The sequence below is a fragment of the Urocitellus parryii genome, chromosome 15 (genome assembly GCF_045843805.1).
Source record: "Urocitellus parryii isolate mUroPar1 chromosome 15, mUroPar1.hap1, whole genome shotgun sequence".
Taxonomy (NCBI): domain Eukaryota; kingdom Metazoa; phylum Chordata; class Mammalia; order Rodentia; family Sciuridae; genus Urocitellus; species Urocitellus parryii.
Genome location: NC_135545.1, coordinates 30,196,281 through 30,215,666, shown reverse-complemented (window position 1 = coordinate 30,215,666; position 19,386 = coordinate 30,196,281). Strand labels below are relative to the sequence as shown.

The window sequence follows — 19,386 nt, the reverse complement described above, 5'->3', positions numbered from 1 at the left end:
CAGGAAACTAAATACCCTTTCTCAATATAACTAAACAAAGATGACTTTATAAATGCTTTATTGAAAAATACACTTATTTTGATATAAAATTACAGTAGCAGTATCTTGAGGTTTTTATAAATATTTTTGCAGAACACTATTCTAATTGAACAGTGTAAGTTCCATATTTCTTTTAGAGCAATATGAAGTTACCTAGTAACTTTGTTTATACTGATTCAATTTACAATTGAATTTTTTCCCTAATAAGATTATTAATTCAACTTTAAAACTGCTGGAGCAATAGTGATTAATAAAGGTGTATATATAGATAGTTCAATAGCTGTTAAATAATATTTTCTAATTTGTATAAATGGTACTATGTACTAATGAAAACCTAAATTCTCCAACCTATTTTTTAGACTGCCAGGAACATGCCCAAACATATTTTTACATGTCTTTTGGATAACTACCTCCTAAAGAAAGAGGTCATAATTTTTCATATTAATTCTTTCAATTAAACTTGATTTAAAAATGTTTCCTTAGCCAGCTGATCCCTAAATAACAACTGGAGAATTTAAAAAGCATGCCCAAAAGGTGGCTACTAGGGCATAGAACAGTTTAAAAAAGTACAAAAGTGTTAAAGAAAATACTGGCTATTCAGCCTAGAAGTTTTGTACTTAATAAAGTTCACATTGTAGAAAGTGCCATCAGAAATATACAGCAAAATCTGGGATACAAAATCATGCATTTTACAGCCCTAAAGTGCCTCCACTTATACAGGTTCATTCAGACATTGCACAACTGAACATTCACTTTTCACACTGCACCACACTACTGGGGAAGAGGAGAAGTGTACCACAGGAGACTGATGCTATAGTGACCTGGGGAATCTGAGCCATCTCCTTTGTTTCATAAATGTAGAAATTTCACGCTCCAAGAACAAAGTACTTAAGTTTTGTTTTGCTTTTCATAAGAACTAGAGCTGACCACAAACAGGTAGGAATGAATTTGAAATACAATTCCTCTGCTGGAACCTGTTAAGAGACCTCTCACATTTGAAAAGAGTAAGTCTAGTTCTCATAAAAATGCCCCTTCCTATTTCTAATAGACTCTAATTAGCTGGATTAAGGAAACGGGCTCCTTAATCTAGCATGCATTAAAAGATGCTGCAAAACAGTTTGTGAAAGACAGTTTCAATACCAGGGACTAACCTCAGTGGGAACCTCGGTCATTAGCTACATCTTGGAGACGGCGTAATAAGGCAGAATGATTTTCTGGGCAGATTCTTTTTGCAGGTGATTCACTTCCATCTTCCAAAAGAATCCCTCTCTTTTTAGTTGGAGTTTCTCCTGTCCGTATCATACTGTTAATTTCTCTCAGTCTCTATGATGGGGGAGAAAACAAAAACTTGAAAATGCTAGTGCCACACAGCTCAGTATTAAAGAATCTCAAATGTGTTAAATCAGCTTCCCTCTAAAAACAAACTTTTACAGAAAAAATACCTTTATAGAGAATGATATATTCTGCCAACTTCACTGGGTCATAGTGCTGAGACTGGCACACTTTGGAAGGGGTGGAATGTTTTTGACAAATTTCACAGTGGTTTTGATGTACATTTCTCTACAATGTACAAGTTCACAAATTTGTGATTTTTTTTTTTTTTTTACATCAGCTATTGCCACATTCACAATCATTTAGCGCACATTTTCCTTTTTTAAAGACAGCATGGTCTTACAGTAGTATCATGCCCCCCCCTTTTTTTTCGACATATTTCTACAAACATGAAGTACATTTTTTTTTTAAGCAGGACTTCTCAACCAGGATTTCACTAGAGAAGTAAGCCTGAATTCCCTAAGGCTAATTCATTTTAATGAATTAGTAAGCCGAGTTTGGTGCTAGGTAGGTATGTTATCCTTGGAAGAACTGAGAAGTTACTCAAATTCCTTCGTGCTCTGTGGCTCAGACGAGGAAGCCCAGTGGAGCAAGGCAGTGCTGAAGTGCTAGAGAGACTTTTAAGTGGCTTTAGCATTTTCTCCAGAGTCCTACAAGCCTTTTCTCAATACTATTTTCTGGTAGCTCCTTGGTTTAAAAAAATTTTTTTCATGTGCTGCTTCATTATCCATGTTTCTTCACAAAAATCATACTGAACATATTCATGTACGTTTAATTTAAGAAATTTCAAACATAAAGTAGAGAAACCAACATGATGAATCCCCACATGCTCCTTACCCCACTTCAGAAACTCCGGCTGGTCTTATTTGATCTACACCCCATTCACTTCTCATCCCCTACACAAATTCAGTTATCACTTCATTCTTTACTTTGCAATTATCGACTTAAGATTTTAAATAAAATCACAAGTGTTTATCAGCATATGCACTTTCACAAATCTTAACATCTGAAGAAATTTCTTTTGACCCTTTCTATTCCATCTTCTTTGGCCTCCCTAAAAGAACTCTGGTCTGCATTTGCTTTTTCTGTAGTGTCCCGCTTACCTAGATATTCCTTATATTTACTGAATACATTAACCATATAATGCTAATTATATGCCAGGTTGTGTAAAGGTTACTATAAAATATGTAGATATATGGAGCACATTAATATAGTATATTGTGATGTTAATTGTATATAATACTCAATATTTTGTACATAATTCACTTAAACAATACAAAACACTTTAAATTCTTATTCCAAAGGAAACATATACAGACTACACCTAGACTCTCTATCCTTACCCAAGCCCCATGGATGCATACTATTTATTTTTTTTTTACAATAGTTATTGCCATGTCATAATCACTTAGATGCACATCTATTTGTCTAAACAAATTGGCATGCTTTATATCCTTCTGTTTTCTAAGAATGCACTCATTCCTAGAAATGTAATATTGTACTGGGGTAATGGGGTTTTAAAATAGTATACTTATATACTATTCAGAATATTTGCACATTCAACACCACCTTAGATTTTTTCCCATATCAGGATATATGGTCCATCTCAACTAACAGCTTTATAGTATTTTGTAGTATGTGGCTATCATAGATTAATCCTCTATTGATGTATTATATACTACTTAATCATCAGAATTGCTTAATGCTGTTAAACAATTATACTACTATTAAGTATATAATTCTTTGACTTATTCTTCAATTAACTGTAGTAATCCACTGAAATAGCCCTTATAATTACTAATGATAATTTCATCTTAATTGACCTTGTGTGATACTTGATTCTTTTCTCCTGGTAGTATGTTAGTTTACTACAAATTGGCTACAGACCCAAATTACTTCTTGCTTTGAAATGTTCTCCGTCATCACCTATTAAGTCATCATGATGACTGTTTCTCCACCTAACAGCTTAATAGTTGCTATCATTTATTGAAGAAACTCCCAATTCTGGGTTAGAATTTCTTTTGGTGATATTACAGATGCAGGATTGAAATAATCTGGATGCTTAATTCCTTTTCACATAAAATACTAGTTTCCCACCTTGGGTTTACATACAGTACAATGCCTTTTAGTATATCTGCATATTTAAACAAATACCTAGTTGTATGAATACCATAACAGAAACCTAAACCATTTCATATCTCCCTGTGGTCCACCTACTTCTAAGCAACCACTGATGTTTCCTGTCCTATAGTTTGTTTTCTAGAATGTCAGAAATGGAATCATGATAAGTAGCCTGGTACATATCTTGCACTTAGGCATTAATGCATTTGAGATTCATATATATTGTTGAGTGTATCACTTCTTTCTTTATTGTAAAGTAGTTCATTTTCTGCTGCACTGCAGGTCTACCCATTAACCAGCTGAAGGACATTTCCATTGTTTTATACTTTTGGGTTAGGAGTAAAGTCACCATAAACATTCATGTTCATGTATAAACATAAGCTTTCACTTGAGTAAGTACCTAGGAATAAGATTACTGGTTGTGTGGTAAGGGTATATTCAACATTAGAAGAAAACTGCCACGCTGAATTCCAGAAGACTATACCATTTTGCATTTTCACCAGCAGCACAGAAAAGTTCCAGCTGCTCCACCTCATTGCCAGGACTTGTTCCCGTCATTGTATAAAGTCATTCCAGTAGGCATGTAATGGGAGGGTGTGTTCAAATGTTTGGCCAACTTTTTACCTTAGGTGGTTTATCTTTCCATTTGAGTTTGAGAATTCTTTATATATTGTAAATGTGTCCTTATCAGATTTTGGGATTTGTAAATACCTTCTAATTTCCATGATTTGTTTCTTCATTCTCTTAAGTGACTTTTAAGGAGAAGTTCTTAATTTTGATAAAATACAATTATAGTTAATGGATTGTGCTTTGATGTATCTGAGAAAACATTCCACAACACATGTCAGTCAAGATTCTGTTTTTCTAGATGTCCTTTTTGGTTTGAATTTTTGTGGTGCAGGGTACAGGATTAAGTTTATTCTCATAGTATATAGATATCCAGGTTTCTATCACCTTTGTTGAAAATCGGCTGACCGCATGTTCCAGTGATCTGTCTATACTTTGAGAAGCACTACACTTGTTTCAATTACTATAGCTTTAGTGTGAGTCTTGAAACTAGATAGTGTGACTCCTCCAACTTTTTCAAAATTGTTTTTAGTTATTGTATTTCGCTTGCCCTTCTATATACATTTTAGCATCAGTTTATACAAGTAATTGTGCTAGGATTTGGGGTGAAATGAGGTTTAATTTGTAGATCAACTGGGTGAAAACTGATATTCTGTTTTCCAGATCATGAACATTTCTCTAGTTTGTCAGGCTTTCTTTCAAAAAAAGTGTGTAGTTTTATGTCTCATACTTAATTTTTAAATGTTATTTTTGGCATTTAATTTTTTTTTACTTCTGATTCTTCATTAGTAGTGTATAGAAATCTTTTATTTTTCCATATGGAGTTTTATAACCACCTAAATCTTTTAATTTCAGAAACTGCTTCAATTCTTGGTAGTTTTTCTGTACATAATTCAGTCTGTGTGCCTACTTTATGTTGCCTGATTACACATGGTGTGACCCCAGTTACAATGCTGAGTAGAAGTGAGAGTGGACGTCCTTGCCTGATTCCTGATCTTGGGGAAAGGTATTCAGTCTTTCACCACTAAGGATGTTATTGTCTATAGATATTTTGGCTTGTGTTCATTATCACCCTCTCTCAGGATGTTCCCACAGTTTGCCCTTGAATGAATGTTGAATTTTGTCATTTGTCTTTCTTCATTTGTATAGAACTGGCATTATTTCTTACATGTTTGGTAGAATAGACCAGTAAAAGCTGTCTGGGCCTACAGTTTTGAGGCTGCTACTTCTTGAGTGAGTTTTATTAGTTTAGGTCCATTTCATCTGCATTGTCAAAAAAAATTGTTTCTTAATCCTCATTATACCTTAGTGTATACTGGTAATGCATCATTCTTTTTCCTGATGAGTCTACACAGATCAGTTTTTGAAATTCTTTTCTTCAAAAAACAAAACTAGCCTTTAAAAGTGCCTTGATTTCTCTGGGTGGGATCTGTTTTCTATTTCAATGATTCCTGATTTCCAGTTTAAACTTAGATCACTAATTTTAACCCCTTTTCTAATAGATATTTTTAATTTGTGAGACACAGCTAACATGGTGCTTAGTTTGGGTTCTCATTTTCAATATAGTCTATTTCCTAGTTGCTTCGACCCACAGAAATCTGATTTAGTTTTCAAAAATTGGATTTTCCAGATATCATTTATCTGTGATATCGGATTTGATGCCATCATAACCAGAGAAATTGAAAAAATACATTCAAATGTATTGAGAGCCAGGCACAGTGATGCACGTGTATAATCCCAGTGACGCACGTGTATAATCCCAGTGACGCAGAAGGATCCCACATACACAGTCCGCCTCAGATCACAGCAAGGCCCTATTTCAAACATAAAAGGAGCTGGAGATGTGCCCCAATGGTTAAAGTGCCCCTGGGTTCAATACTCAGTTCCAAAAGCAAGTAAAACAAATATTATTAAAATTTGTTAGGCCTGAGGATGTAGCATGTGTGAGTCCCTAGGATCAATCCCCAGAACTACCAAAAAAAAAGTTTGAGATTTGTCCAGAATGTGGTCGTTTTTAAATGTTTCGTGTATAGTTGATGCTATGGGAATGTTCTGTAGATGTCAGCTCATCAGCCTTATGTTTGTATCCTTATGATATTATCAATTATGTTGAATATTTGTCTTTCTCATGGTATTGGGAATTGAACACAGGTACTCTACCATTTAGCTACATCCCTGTCCTTTCATTTTATTTCAGTGTCTTGCTAAATTGCCCACACTGGCTTTGAACTTGCAGTCCTCAGCCACCAGACTGAAATTTTTCTTTTCTATTGAGGATTGTATAATCTAAGAAAATATCACTGATACATCCTGAAATCAACTTAATTGCTTATTAATATAGATACTGTACCTTTCCTTTAATTAGGGGTAACAAGGTATAGCTTTTTACATTCTTTCTCAATAAGGATGTTTAAGTTATAGTTCATCCACATAAAGTGTAACAACTTCATGGATTTTGGTATGTTTCCTAGATTTGTGGACTCTTTGGGGAAGTAGCTTCTATCTAGATTGATAATTGGAAACTTTTCCCTTCTAGGCAAACAGTAATCTATTTCTGCCAATATACTTGCACATAAATGGAATCATATAACATGCAAATTTTTCCAGGTCCATCCACGTTGAAGTATGTATGAGTAGTTCACTCCTTTTATTTTAAAGGTTATTTAGAAGCAGCAAAGGGTTTGGTCTTGCCTTTTTCATCTCAGTATCAGTCGTCAGAAAAGCAGCACTGTGTACCACATTCTAGTGATTCCTTTTTACCAAATAAACTCCAAACAGTCATTTCCCCCTCACTCCATTTTTTAAGAGGTTATAATTACCAGTTCTGAGTTCCCTTAACAATCCAGCTTGGAATATAATTGAAAACTTTACCTTTTTAATACAGGAGTCTTACTCAGAAGCACTGATATATCTTCCTTAATACTAAATTAATTTTCAATAAGTTATACATTTTTTCTAAGGAATGGGATACTTTTAAGATTCCAAGCCTATAAACTTTACGATCTCCACATTTACAGCAATACACAAATAGAAGTGGTGATGCGGGGGGTAGATAAATCTGAATCCTTTACCTGTTTCCAACCACAAAGCTCAACAACAACCATGGGCTGGAGTTGCAAGGCAAGTGCAAGGCACTAGGTTTAATCTTAGCACCAAATAAAGGCACTGAGTCCATATACAACTAAAACATTTTTTTAAAAAATCAAACACTCTGGTTTTTGCTGCATAGACTTACTGGCCACTGTTCCCTGGCAGTTCTCATCACTTTAGTGAGTGCCTAGGATAAGCCCAAACCCTATTTGGAGCATCCTAAAAGCATTTTAGGGTTTGTAAAGGACATTTATGTCAGTCTCACCTTTGACGGACTGTTGCTGAAGTAGTAAAAAATCTTTTCTCGGGGTGAAAGCATTGATTCATTTTTATGTGGGGAAATGTAGACAGGATGATTTTGAGACAACTGAATTCGGCGAGGGGAGCCTGTTCTGACAAAAGGATAGGGAGAGAGTGGAGGTGCATCCATCTGTTAAAAACAAAATCAGTAATTGTAAGAAACTCATTTACTTAAAATACCTGATTAGAAAGTTTTTAAGAGGTAATAAGTAGTTTTATAAATGGTAAACGGTGATGTATTAGCAACAATCAGACCCTAAAGAAAGTCAGATGAGCAGCAAACTTAAGTGCTTAGTTTATGCCCATCTCTACTTTAAGCATTTTTAAATCTATTATTGTCATCTCATCCTTGCAACAGCCTTATAAGCTGGAAACTTCTTTATGTCTCATTTTCTCATAAAATGGGAATAGAAGTAAATAAGTGGTAAGATCACTACCACCATTAAATATTGGATAATTTGAATCCATGTAACTATCTCGTATTTTGCAGGGAATCAATACAATCTTATTAAGACTTCCTTAGTTTTACTTGATAGTTGCTTATAAATCTAGTTTGTACACAAACAGGTCAAATATAAATGATTATTCATTCCTCTGGAGTGAAAAAACAAAACAAATACTGTTGTGAAACTTACTATGTTTGCCTGTGAGTACTTCATGGCAAATGTCTTAATTTGTTTTATGTAGATGTTGTTGTAGAACTGAATGAGGTCTCCCCTCTCCTCCTCTTCCATGTCACTGTTGGCACCTGTGAGACGAGTTGGTGTAGGAGGGGCACTGCTAGGCTGTGGAACTGGCAAGGTGCTGCTTGACCTCATGACAGGACTGGAGTCTCTACTGGCTACAAAGAGTGTTAAACACAAAGTTTGCTAGTACTGATGGTTTTTTAAAAAAAAAATTCAGTAAAAAAAGCTGAACAGCTACCTCCACTACTTGGTACCAGTTCTGAGTATGAAACTGGTACTTGGTATGAAAAACAAACTTCCTTCCCACTAAGAAGCAAATCTCAGAAAATAACTTTACTCCCATGCCATAACTGGAGCATAGGTATACCGGTCATTAGTTTCCTAGGATCTGAATCCTGCACGAAGTGGTGCAAATCAATAACTAGGGATGGCATTTCCATAGCGTAGCTCCAAATAAGATGCCAGCAGATTCCTGTCTGAAGCCTTTTCTAATTCCCCTGGAGAAAAATGGTATGCACTTTGTCTCAGAATAATGAAATGAAGAACTCTGTCACTAAATTTAGAATTTATTTTTCTAGCAGATTCTTTGTCAAGAAAGCACTTTCTGTAGTAATTCTTAGTCTCCTAGGCCTAAAAAAATAAGAGCCTACTTTTGTTTGAGGTCATAAAGATCTACTTACTTCTATCTTTGTTTAGTTCTGTAGGAGAATTCTGATGGCTTCTACTTTCACTGCTGCCAGAATTTCTTCTTTTTCTTTTCCCTTTTATCAAAACACTTCTATACACCTTTAAAGAGACAGAATGTCACAGAAACTAGTATTTATTAAATGCATCCTAAATAATAGAACCTTGACATGTTACTTAACAGTGAGTAGGAGTCATCTTTCTCAGGGGATATTAAGAAATGCAGCCATGGTCAGGCACACAGCTATTAAATAACAAATCCAGGATTTAATCAGAGCCTGTCTAGCTTCAGATTCCATGTACTTCCTAAAATACCACAGAGCATAATGACCCCCAACCATAAAATTCAATTCATCTACAAAGATCCAGCATTCTTGCCTTTGAGAAATGGTATTAAAATTTTAAACCCATTTTTCTTTTAACACTATCTTGGTTAAATGTACAATAGTGTTTACTTGGATAACTTTATTCACAGAACCACTAGATAGAAATTAAATATTCCATAATGTTGACTTTGAAAGAAAAGAGGACTTTACCAACATGTGAAGTTCTTTGTTAGTGACTAAAGAAAGATTAAAGTAGTTAATCTTTGTATTCGTCGCAGACTTTAAGCTTAATTTTCAGCCTATAGTTACCTGGCTTCTGGCCTGTGGCTGAGTCCTGTAACAACGCATGATATTCTGGAAGGACTTGTCTTCTTTTGTGACCTGGCAAAGAATGAGAGTACTCAGATCAACTTCCAGCATGACAGTGTGAGGAACTCAGTGAATCTGCTTTCCATAGCAAGTAGTAAAAATTGTATTTAAAAACAGTGATTTAAAGTCTCTGGAAATGGTTCTAAGGGTATATAGCAAATGAAAAAACATCTATTCAAGAAAATCTAAAATTCAATAAGAGGATTCTAGCATGTGAACCAAAATCTGGTGTAGAAAAGTACAATAACTAAAATTAAAAACTAACTCTAGGAGAAAAATAGTAAATTTGAACCAGAAAAGAATTAGCAAAATTGAATAAAGAGATCGTATGATCTAAAGAACAGATAGCACGGTGTGTACATTTCTCTGAGACTATGTGTAATGGGAGTACCAAGGAAGAGAGAATAGAGAAGCAAGTGTTCAGAGAAGTAGAGTGAAATCTTCCCAATTGATTTTAAAACATTAATGTACATATCTATGAAGCTCAAGAAACTCCAAGGATCCGCAGATCCATGCGTCAATATATCATAGTAAAAATGCAGAAAGCCAAATAGAGAACATTAGTGAGAAAAGCAATTTCTTTTTTTCATTTACAGGGAAACCCCAATAAAATAACAGAGTGTACATGTCAAGAGATAATGAGATAACATATTTAAAGTTATCTTCCATAAATGAAATATATCCTCAAAACCAGAATGTGCTTGAAGCTAAAAATAAGTGCGTCTCGACAGTAATCCAAATATATGCCAGTGTTCTTGACCTTTTTCACAAAGACTATGTAATTATAAAGACACTAAAAAGGCATTTTTCTCTTGATTAAAAACAATTATATAAAATATGTATATGATGTATTGTTGGAGCTGTTACAAAGAAAGGAGATACATAGGAGCAAAGCTGTATTGGATAAAATAAATTATTCCAGATGTCAGAATTCATGAGAACCAATAAGAAATGAAATAAGGTTGTTATAGCAAACTATAAACTACTTTTTTTTAAAAGTCATACAAGTATATCAATGCCAAGTAGCTGTTCGATTTGTAATATGTAAACAATGCAACCACTAAGGAAACAAAATATGGTGTAAAAATTCATTAAAATTGAACATTAAAAAATACTTAATGCAAAAGAATAAAGGAATGAAAAACCAATTATATCAACATTAAAGTGAATGAACTGAATAGTCAAAAGGTGGAGATTGTCAGACTAGAAATGAGATCCAACTCTATTCTGTTGATAGGAGATGTGTTAGATTCAAAAACACAAGCTAGGCATGGTGGAATCCCAGTACTTGGGAGGCTGAGGCAAAAGGATCACAAGTTCAAAGCAGCAACAGTGAGGCACTAAGCAACTCGGACCCTGTCTCTAAAAAATAGGGCTGGGGATGTGAATCAGTGGATGAGTGCCATAGTTCAATCCCCAGTACCCCCATCCCTCAAATAATACAAGCTGGGTGCAGTGGCACATGCCTGAAATCCCAGCAATCTCTGGGAGGCTGAAGCAGGATCTCAAGTTCAAGCCAGCCTCAGCAAGACCCTCAAAAAAAGGCTGGAGGATAGCTCAGTGCTAAAGTGATTCTGCCACAAACACATATATTTGAAGTAAACTGAAAAGACAGATTTAGCAGACTACAACTACACAAGTATCACACTATAAAACAAAAGCTGTTAAAGAGGGATATTTCATAATAAAAAGATCAATCCATCAGGAAGTTATACTAGGAAGTAGTAAACACAAGCACACACGTTAATAGTGTACTAACTTACATGAACCAAGGTTGGGGTGTAGTTCAGTGGTAGAGTGCTTGCCTAACATATGAAAGGCCCTCAGTTCAATTTCTGGTATCACAAAACAACGAAAACCCAAAATTTCAACAATATTTGGAGATTTAAATTTACTTTCAATATGGATAAAAGATGACTGAGGCAGAAGCTCAAAAAAGAAATGGGTCTAGTTGTTTCATAGTGCTAAAGTCTAAAGACACTCTGCTCCAAAAGAAATTCTCCAAGAAGGACCATATACAAGGCTATAAAACCTTGATATATTTAAAAGGACTGAAATAATACAATGTTTTCTTTTTCAGCCAAAGTGAAATTAAACTAGAAGTCAGTAAAGAAATTCAGGAAAAATGTAGAAACTAACATATTCCTAGATAACAAATGAGTCAAAAAGAAACCAAAAGGGAAATTCAAAAATACTTAGAGATAAATATACAGCATATGTAGGAGATGCAGTGTATGTTATAACTGTTAATGCCTACATTATAAAAGGATGTTAAGATAATTAGAAATATCTTTACAAAGTCCTTGAAAAAAGTCCATCTGAAGATACTATTCTTAGCAATAAGGACAAAATTCAAATTACTAGTAAACTAAACCTAGCAACATAAAAATTATCAACGAGACCAAAAAGGACTTAACATTGGGATGCAAGGCTGGTCTAACATAAGAAAATCAGTGGATTAGAATAAGTAAAACACAGTAAAATCAGAAAAAAAAAACAACATCTAACACTTTTTTATGATAAAACAGTCAACAAACTAGGAACATAAAGGGAGCTTCCTCAATCTGATAAAAGGCATCCAAGAAAATAATGAAAGTCAGACTTCATAGTTGAGTATCTAAATTTTTTTTTTTTAACTAAAAAGACAAGATTTCTGCTTTCAGCTTTTGTATTTAACATTGTAGGTTTTAGTCAAGATAGTTGGGAAGGGTAGCTGGGAAAAAGGAAATAAAAAGTATCTAATTTGGACAAGAAATCAAATTATACATGAAAAAGTCTAAGGAATCAATTAAAATCTATTAGAACTAATAAGTTCAGCTGGGTTCCTAGATATTAGACCAATATACAAAAATCAGTTATTTCTACACACTTGCAGAGAACATACCAAAAATGAAAGTTACATTTACAATAGCATCAAAAAGGATATGTAGGAATGAATGGAGCAAAAGTCATACTTTTCAAAGTGTAATACATTGTTGAAAGACCATTTAAAAAAGATCTAAATAAATGTTAAAAGCATGCCATGTTCAAGGATCAAATGACTTAAGATGGCAAAACTCCCTAAACCAAAATAGATTTGGTGTAACCGATCAAAATCTCAGATGACTGTTAAATTGACAACTTGATTCTAAAATTCACATGGAATTTCAAGAGATTAACACAACCAAAATAATTGAAAATAAAAGTAGGAGGACTTGCGTTTCCCAGTAAAACTTATAACAAAGCAACAGTCATCAAAAGAGTATGGTACTACATAAGGACAGATAATAGAACTAATTGGGCAGAAATAAGCCTAAATGTCTGTGTGTGTCTGATCAACCACAAAGGTGCCAAGATTATTCAATGGGGAAAAATAGTCATTTTAATAATGGGGTTGGAGTAGCTGGAAAGCCACAAAAGAATGAAGCTGGACTTTTATTTCATAGCATATACAAAAATTACTCAAAATGGATCAAAAACCTAAGAGATAAAAATAAACTCAGAAGAAAGCATAGAAGTAAAATGACATTGGTTCTCAAGATTTGGCAATGGAGTCTTAGATATGAAAACAAACAAAAAAAATAGGTATCTGGAATTCATCAAAATTAAAAACTTTTGTAAAAGGTTCAAATGACACTATCAAGTAAGTGAAAAGATAACACACTGGACTGGAAGGGAAGCTTAGTAGCAGAGCCCTTGCCAAGCATGTTTGAGGCACCAGGTTCAATCATCAACCACCCAAAAGAAAAAATAACACAGAACAGGAGAAAATATTTGCAAATCATATGTATGACAAGGTAGTTGTATATAAAGAACTCCAACAACTCAAAAAATAAATAATCCAATTTTTTTAAATGAGCAAAGGATTTAAATAGGTACTTCTCCAAACAAGATACACAAATGGCCAATGAGCAAATTACAAGCTGTTTATCATCATCAGTCAGGAATTCAAAACCATAAAAAGTCCTTCATACCTACTGGAAAGGCTGGAATCAAAATTCATATAAAGGCCAACAGGGCACAATGAAAGATGGTCAACATCATTAAACAAATACAATTCAAAACCACAATGAGATAACACTCAATACCCCATGCTAAAGATTATATCTATGTAAAATAAGGTGGCAAGGATATAGAGAAACTAGAACTCTCTTGCATTACTAGGAGCAGTGTAAAATGATGATTCCTCAAAATGTTAAACAGAATTACCATATGACCCTGAAATTCCACTTCTAGGTATAAACTCTTAAAAAACTGAAAACAGCCAAGTGTGGTGGCACACACCTGTAATCCCAGCAACTCCAGACTGAGACAGGAGGATTCCAAGTTCAAAGCCAGCCTCAGCAACTTAGACATTATCCCAAGATAAAAAAAATTTAAATAAAAATTGAAAATAGGCACTCAAACAAGTACACAAATGTTCACAATAGCACTATTTATAATAGACAAGGGTTGGAAAGAGCCCAAATGTACCTCTATAAATGAATGGATAAATTCTAATGTATCCACACAATGGATGCTATTTCAGCTATAACAAGGAATGGAGTACTGATACAAGGATATACTTTGGAAACATTATCCCAAATGAAAGAAGCAATATACAAAAGGTCAACGTTTGGGGTTTTTTTTAAGTTGTATATGGACTCAGTGCCTTTATTTGGTTTTATGTAGTGCTAGGATTGAAACTCACACTTGGCAAGTACTCTACCAATAAGCCACAACTCCATTGTTATACCATTCCATTGATATGAAATATCAAAAAGCCACTGAATAGTAAATACTAAAAGCCACTAAACTGTTTAAGTTAAAATGGTTAAGTATATGTAATGTGAATTTCAACTCAATAAATTAAAAATATTTTTTAAAAACAAATATAAAAGGTATTGTGGGGCTGGGCTTATAGCTCAGTGGTAGAATACTTGCCTAATATGTGTGAGGCACTGGATTCAATCCTTGCCATCATATAAAAATAAATAAAATAAAGGTACTATGACCATCTACAACTAAAAACATTAATTTAAATAAAGTATTATTGGCTGGGCATGAAGTCCTAAGTAACTCAGTGAGATCCTACCTCTAAATAAAATACAAAAAACAGTGCTGGAGATGTAGATCAGTGGTCGAGTGCCCCTGACTTCCATCCCTGGAAAGGATGGGGAAAAAAAAAAGTATTCTTATATTATGGGGCTGGGGATATAGCTCAGTTGGTAGAGTGCTTGCCTCATATGCACAAGGCCCTGGGTTCAATCCCCAGCAATTAAGAAATTAAGGCTCCTCAGACTGCTGATGGTAAAATGGTACAGTACATTAGAAAACAGTCTGGCCGCTGAGGCTGTGGCTCAGTGGTAGTGCACTTGTCTGGAATGCGTGAGGCACTGGGTTTGATCTTCAGCACCACATGTAAGTAAATAAAAAAAATAAAGGTCCATTGACAACTAAAAAACTATTTAAAAAAAAAACCAGTCTGGACTTTCCCCCAAATGATTAAACAGATTTACCATATAATCCATTGATCCATTCCTAGGTATATAACCCAAAAAACAAAAACAAAGCATGCATCCCCACAAAAAGATATACACAAATGCTAATAGCAGTGTTATTCATAATAGCCAAAGAATAGAAACAACCCAAATGACCTTCATTTGATGAAAAAAAATAATGGCACATATCTATACAACTGAATACTCTAAAATTGTGAAGATTACATATATCTGTGAATAAGAGCCATTAAATTGTACATTTTAAATGGACAGGTTATATGTCAAGTAAGCTGCTAAGTAAATGTTTGGAGAAATGACATAACATCTTTGCCCTTGCCTTTTTAGCCTTGAATGGCACTCACCTTTGCCATCACATAAATGGCACACATTAATAACTGGTCCAGATGTCTGTCCATCATAAGTTCTGTACACTGAATTATGGAGAATTCAAAGCAGGTCCAAATTTTTTTCCTCAGTTCATCTGAAATATCTAGTTTAGCACAAAGATCCCGAAGGCGGACACCTGCTAAGTGGTATACCTAATAAATAAATAAGAATATTTAAAATTTTGTTTAACACTTATATATCCCCAGCTCATGTTCTGGTTTAGGGTACATAAAAAATTACCTTTCTAAAGAAAAGCGATAATGAGCTGGTCTTCCTAGGTCTAACATTGCTGCTCGTTAAAGGCTGGCCTTGTTTCTGCTGTTGTCCACCAGGGGAAATCTGTTGGATGGCCACTTGACCAGGGACTTGCAAAGTTGTTCCTGTCACCTGTTGAGAGCTCAGACTTCCAGTGAGGGCCTGAGCACTGAGGGGCTGAATGGAGCCAGTCACAGCCTGTGCCTGCCCCCCAACATTGACTTGGACTGGGAAGAATGTTATCCCTCCATTTTCATTGGCAATACCTACACCAGTTTGTTACAACATGGGAAAAAAAGACATGAAGAAAATGTTGAAAATATGAGGTTCTCTTGGCAGAGGTTTCCTTTTTTTGTTTCCTCCTAAAGTTCCTCTCCCCATCACTTCTCTATTCCAGACATTACTCCTCTAGCCAAACCTCAAGTAACTTTCCAATAAATGCCAGAGAACTCAATATCCAATTCTTCCTTACCTTGTACAGGAATGGTCACTGTCTGTCCATTGTTGGCCGTGACAGTGGCAGTTGCCATGGTGACTAAAGTCTGTCCAGGAACTGGTGTGACAGAAACAGCCTCCCCAGATACATTCTGTACCGGTACAGCATTGACTAGGGGCTGTGAGGGAATGCGCCCAGGTGTCCCTCCATCAGAGGGGCTATCATTCTCAGGAAACAGCCGCCTTCTAGTAGTACTGGCTGTTGGGGAGCTGTACCTATCATATAATGAAGTTGGAGATGTCATGCCTAGGGTCAAAACAAATCAAACAAACCATTTAACATGAGACAAATCCACTTCCATCAAAGCTCTTGTGTTCAAAATAACTACAGTATTTCAAATAATTAAAAACTTAAAAAGCAAATAAAACTTACAGAAGTCATAGTGTACCTACAGTCAACTAATAAAAAATTCAGGTCAACACTACTGAAAGCAAAATTTTATGAAGAAATGTTTCTGTATTTTTCTCACTGTGCTGCCTTCTCTATTCCACTTTCCACTAAAACTAGGCTGTCTTCTACTACAAAGACTCCATGATACAGAGGAAAGTTAAGAAATTTCTCTTTAAAAAAAGTATAGAAAAATAGAGAGAATTTTTTAGTATTTCTTTTTTTTAGTTTTCAGTAGACACATCATCTTTATTTTATTTGTATGTGGTGCTGAGGATCGAACCCAGTGCCCAGCATATGCCAGGCAAGCGAGTTACCGCTTGAGCCACATCCCCAGCCCATATTGAAATTCTAACATCCGTGCACAGTGTGCTTTCACTGCAAAGCCATTACTTGATAAGGGGAACATGATGGTAGTATCACATCTGATGGCATTTTCCAGTTGTGTATGAATTTTCACCTTAGTATTTTTCTACATAAACAGAATTACTGAATCTCAATATTATGCTCTTCAGCAAGGTGGACATACACGGTTTAGATTCAACTAAGCTTAGAATTGTCCCCCCTCCCTGGCATACTAGGGATTGAACTGAGGTTATGCCCAGCCCTTTTATTTTGAGACAGTCTCAGGTAAGTTGCTGAAGCTGTCTATGAACCTGTGATCCTCCTACCTCTCAACCTCCCAAGTTACTGGAATTATAGGTTATGAGCCACCAAGTCCAGCAATACTTTTCTTTTTTAAAAATGAGATATGGGTCACATGCCATACATTTCACCTATTTAAGTTGTGTAAACCAATGGGGTTTGGTATATTATTAATTTTTCTAAATTGTAGTAATATATGTAACATAAAATTAGCCACTTTAAAAAAACATTCATAAGTGTACAACTCAGTAGCATTAAGTACATCTACAACATTGTACGATCATTAACACTATTTCCGAAACTTTTCATTACTCCAAAAACACTAATCATTACAGCTTAGTTTATTTTTAAATATTCAAACCAATGTTTATTTCTAAGAAGGAAGCAATCCTTTCCCTCTTCCATGTCCACCTGTAAAAACTGTACATCAGAAGGTTTTTAAATTTAAAAATATATGTAGGAAGATCATAAGAGGGTTTACAGGAGTAAGTGCTGAGAGACTGTGCCTTAACTTTACCTGATGATACAAAAATAAACTTACTAGGTCTGCATTTGGTACAAAACTGCAGAATCAGCAAGAATGTGTGCAATATTTTTTTTTTAACACTGAGAAAAATGGACAACTGATAAATTAAAGGAAAATGAAGTTTAATGTCAAATCCCAATCCATAGATTAGGGAAGGAAAAACTATAGAAACATGAGAAAGAATAGGTGTTAGGATTCATAGATATATTCGAGTTGATAATAAGCAGGAAAACAGTTAAGCCACTGTGAATCCTCTTCAAGTTTTCATATGGATCATACATATTTATTGACTGCACTGACTAGAGTGATTCTTGACTTTAAAACTGATCCACCTAAAATGAGCACAGTGGCACACACCTGTAATCTCAGGAAGCTGAGGCAGGAGAACTGCAAGTTCAAGGCCAGCCTGGGAAACTTAGCAATACTCTGTCTCAAAACAAAATTTAAAAAAGGGCTAGGAATGTAGCTTAGTGAGAAAGAATTTGCCTACCATGAGTGAGGCCCTGGGTTCAATCGCCAGTACTGCAAAATACAAACTGATCCTTCTACAGCCAGGACTTATCAAACTGATCTAGAACAAGAATATTTGAATGGCATTCAACCATACACAACTTGCTTAATTTAAAAAACTGTTTTTTAAATAGTAGTTGTGGGATTAGGAGTGTGGCTCAGTGGTAGAGCATGTGCAAGGCCCTTGGTTTAATCCCCAGCACCAAAAGAAAAAGTAGTGTTATCTCCTACATGTAAATTTATTTTTGTGATAAATTTTTTAAATGCTCTTTTTAGGTACACTCGACAGTAGAATGTATTTTGTCGTATTATACATACACAGTGTTTAATTTATTCTAATTAGGATCCCATTCTTGTGGTTGAACATGTTGTAGAATTATACTGGTCATGTATTCCTATATGAACACAGGAAAGTTATGTCTGCTTCATTCTACTGTATTTCCAGTTCCCATCTCTACTCCCTTCCCTTCATTCCCTTTTGTCTAATTCAATGAACTTATTTTCTTCCTTTCTCCCCCTTTATTGTGTATTAGCATCTGCATATCAGAGAGAACCTTCAACCTTTGGTTTTTGGGGATTGGCTTATTAAACTTAGCATATGTCGGGCTCCATTTCCATCCATTTACTGGCAAATGCCATAATTTCATTCTTCTTTATGGCTGAGTAATATGCCATTGTGTATATATGCCACATTTTCTTTATCCATTTCTCTGTTTAAGGGCATCTTGGTTGGTTACATAGCTTAGTTATTGTGAACTGAGCTGCTATAAACATTTATGTGGCTACATCACTATAGTATGCTGATTTTGAGTCCTTTGGATATATACTGAAGAGTGGTAATAACTGGATCAAATGGTGGTTCCATTCCAAGTTTTCTGAGGAAACTCCATACTGCTTTCCAGAGTAGTTGTACCAATATGCAGTCCCACCAACAATCTATGAGTGTATCTTTTCCCCTGCAACCTCGCCAACATTTATTTTTACTTGTATTCTTTATAATTACTATTCTGACTGGAGTGAGATGAAATCTCAGTTTATTTCTCTAATTGCTGGTGATGTTGAACAATTTTTCAGATTTTTTTTAACCATTCATATTACTTCTTCTGTGAAGTATCTGTTCAGTTCCTTTGCCCATTTATTGATTGGGTTATTTGAGGTTTTTGGTGTTAGGATTTTTTGAGTTCTTTGTACATCTTGGAGATTAATG

At 34.9% G+C, this 19,386-nt stretch overlaps 1 protein-coding gene across 4 annotated transcripts in view; it reads right to left on the bottom strand.

Annotated features, from left to right (window-relative positions):
* The window catches only part of Rbl2 (RB transcriptional corepressor like 2), a 65,857-nt gene that overhangs the window by 13,219 nt on the left and 33,252 nt on the right, over positions 1 to 19,386 (bottom strand). For 3 of the 4 annotated variants that reach the window (XM_026392302.2, XM_026392303.2, XM_077793368.1), the window contains exons 15-22: positions 16,088 to 16,357; positions 15,601 to 15,881; positions 15,336 to 15,512; positions 9,455 to 9,526; positions 8,816 to 8,921; positions 8,085 to 8,290; positions 7,415 to 7,579; positions 1,191 to 1,362 (exon numbers count right to left, since the gene is read on the bottom strand). In XM_026392302.2, coding sequence (XP_026248087.2) covers positions 1,192 to 1,362; positions 7,415 to 7,579; positions 8,085 to 8,290; positions 8,816 to 8,921; positions 9,455 to 9,526; positions 15,336 to 15,512; positions 15,601 to 15,881; positions 16,088 to 16,357 — 1,448 coding nt within the window. In that variant the 3' untranslated portion in view covers position 1,191. Of the gene's footprint in view, positions 1 to 59; positions 1,363 to 7,414; positions 7,580 to 8,084; positions 8,291 to 8,815; positions 8,922 to 9,454; positions 9,527 to 15,335; positions 15,513 to 15,600; positions 15,882 to 16,087; positions 16,358 to 19,386 lie in introns of those variants that run through there. The other variant, XM_026392304.2, reaches the window with a different exon arrangement.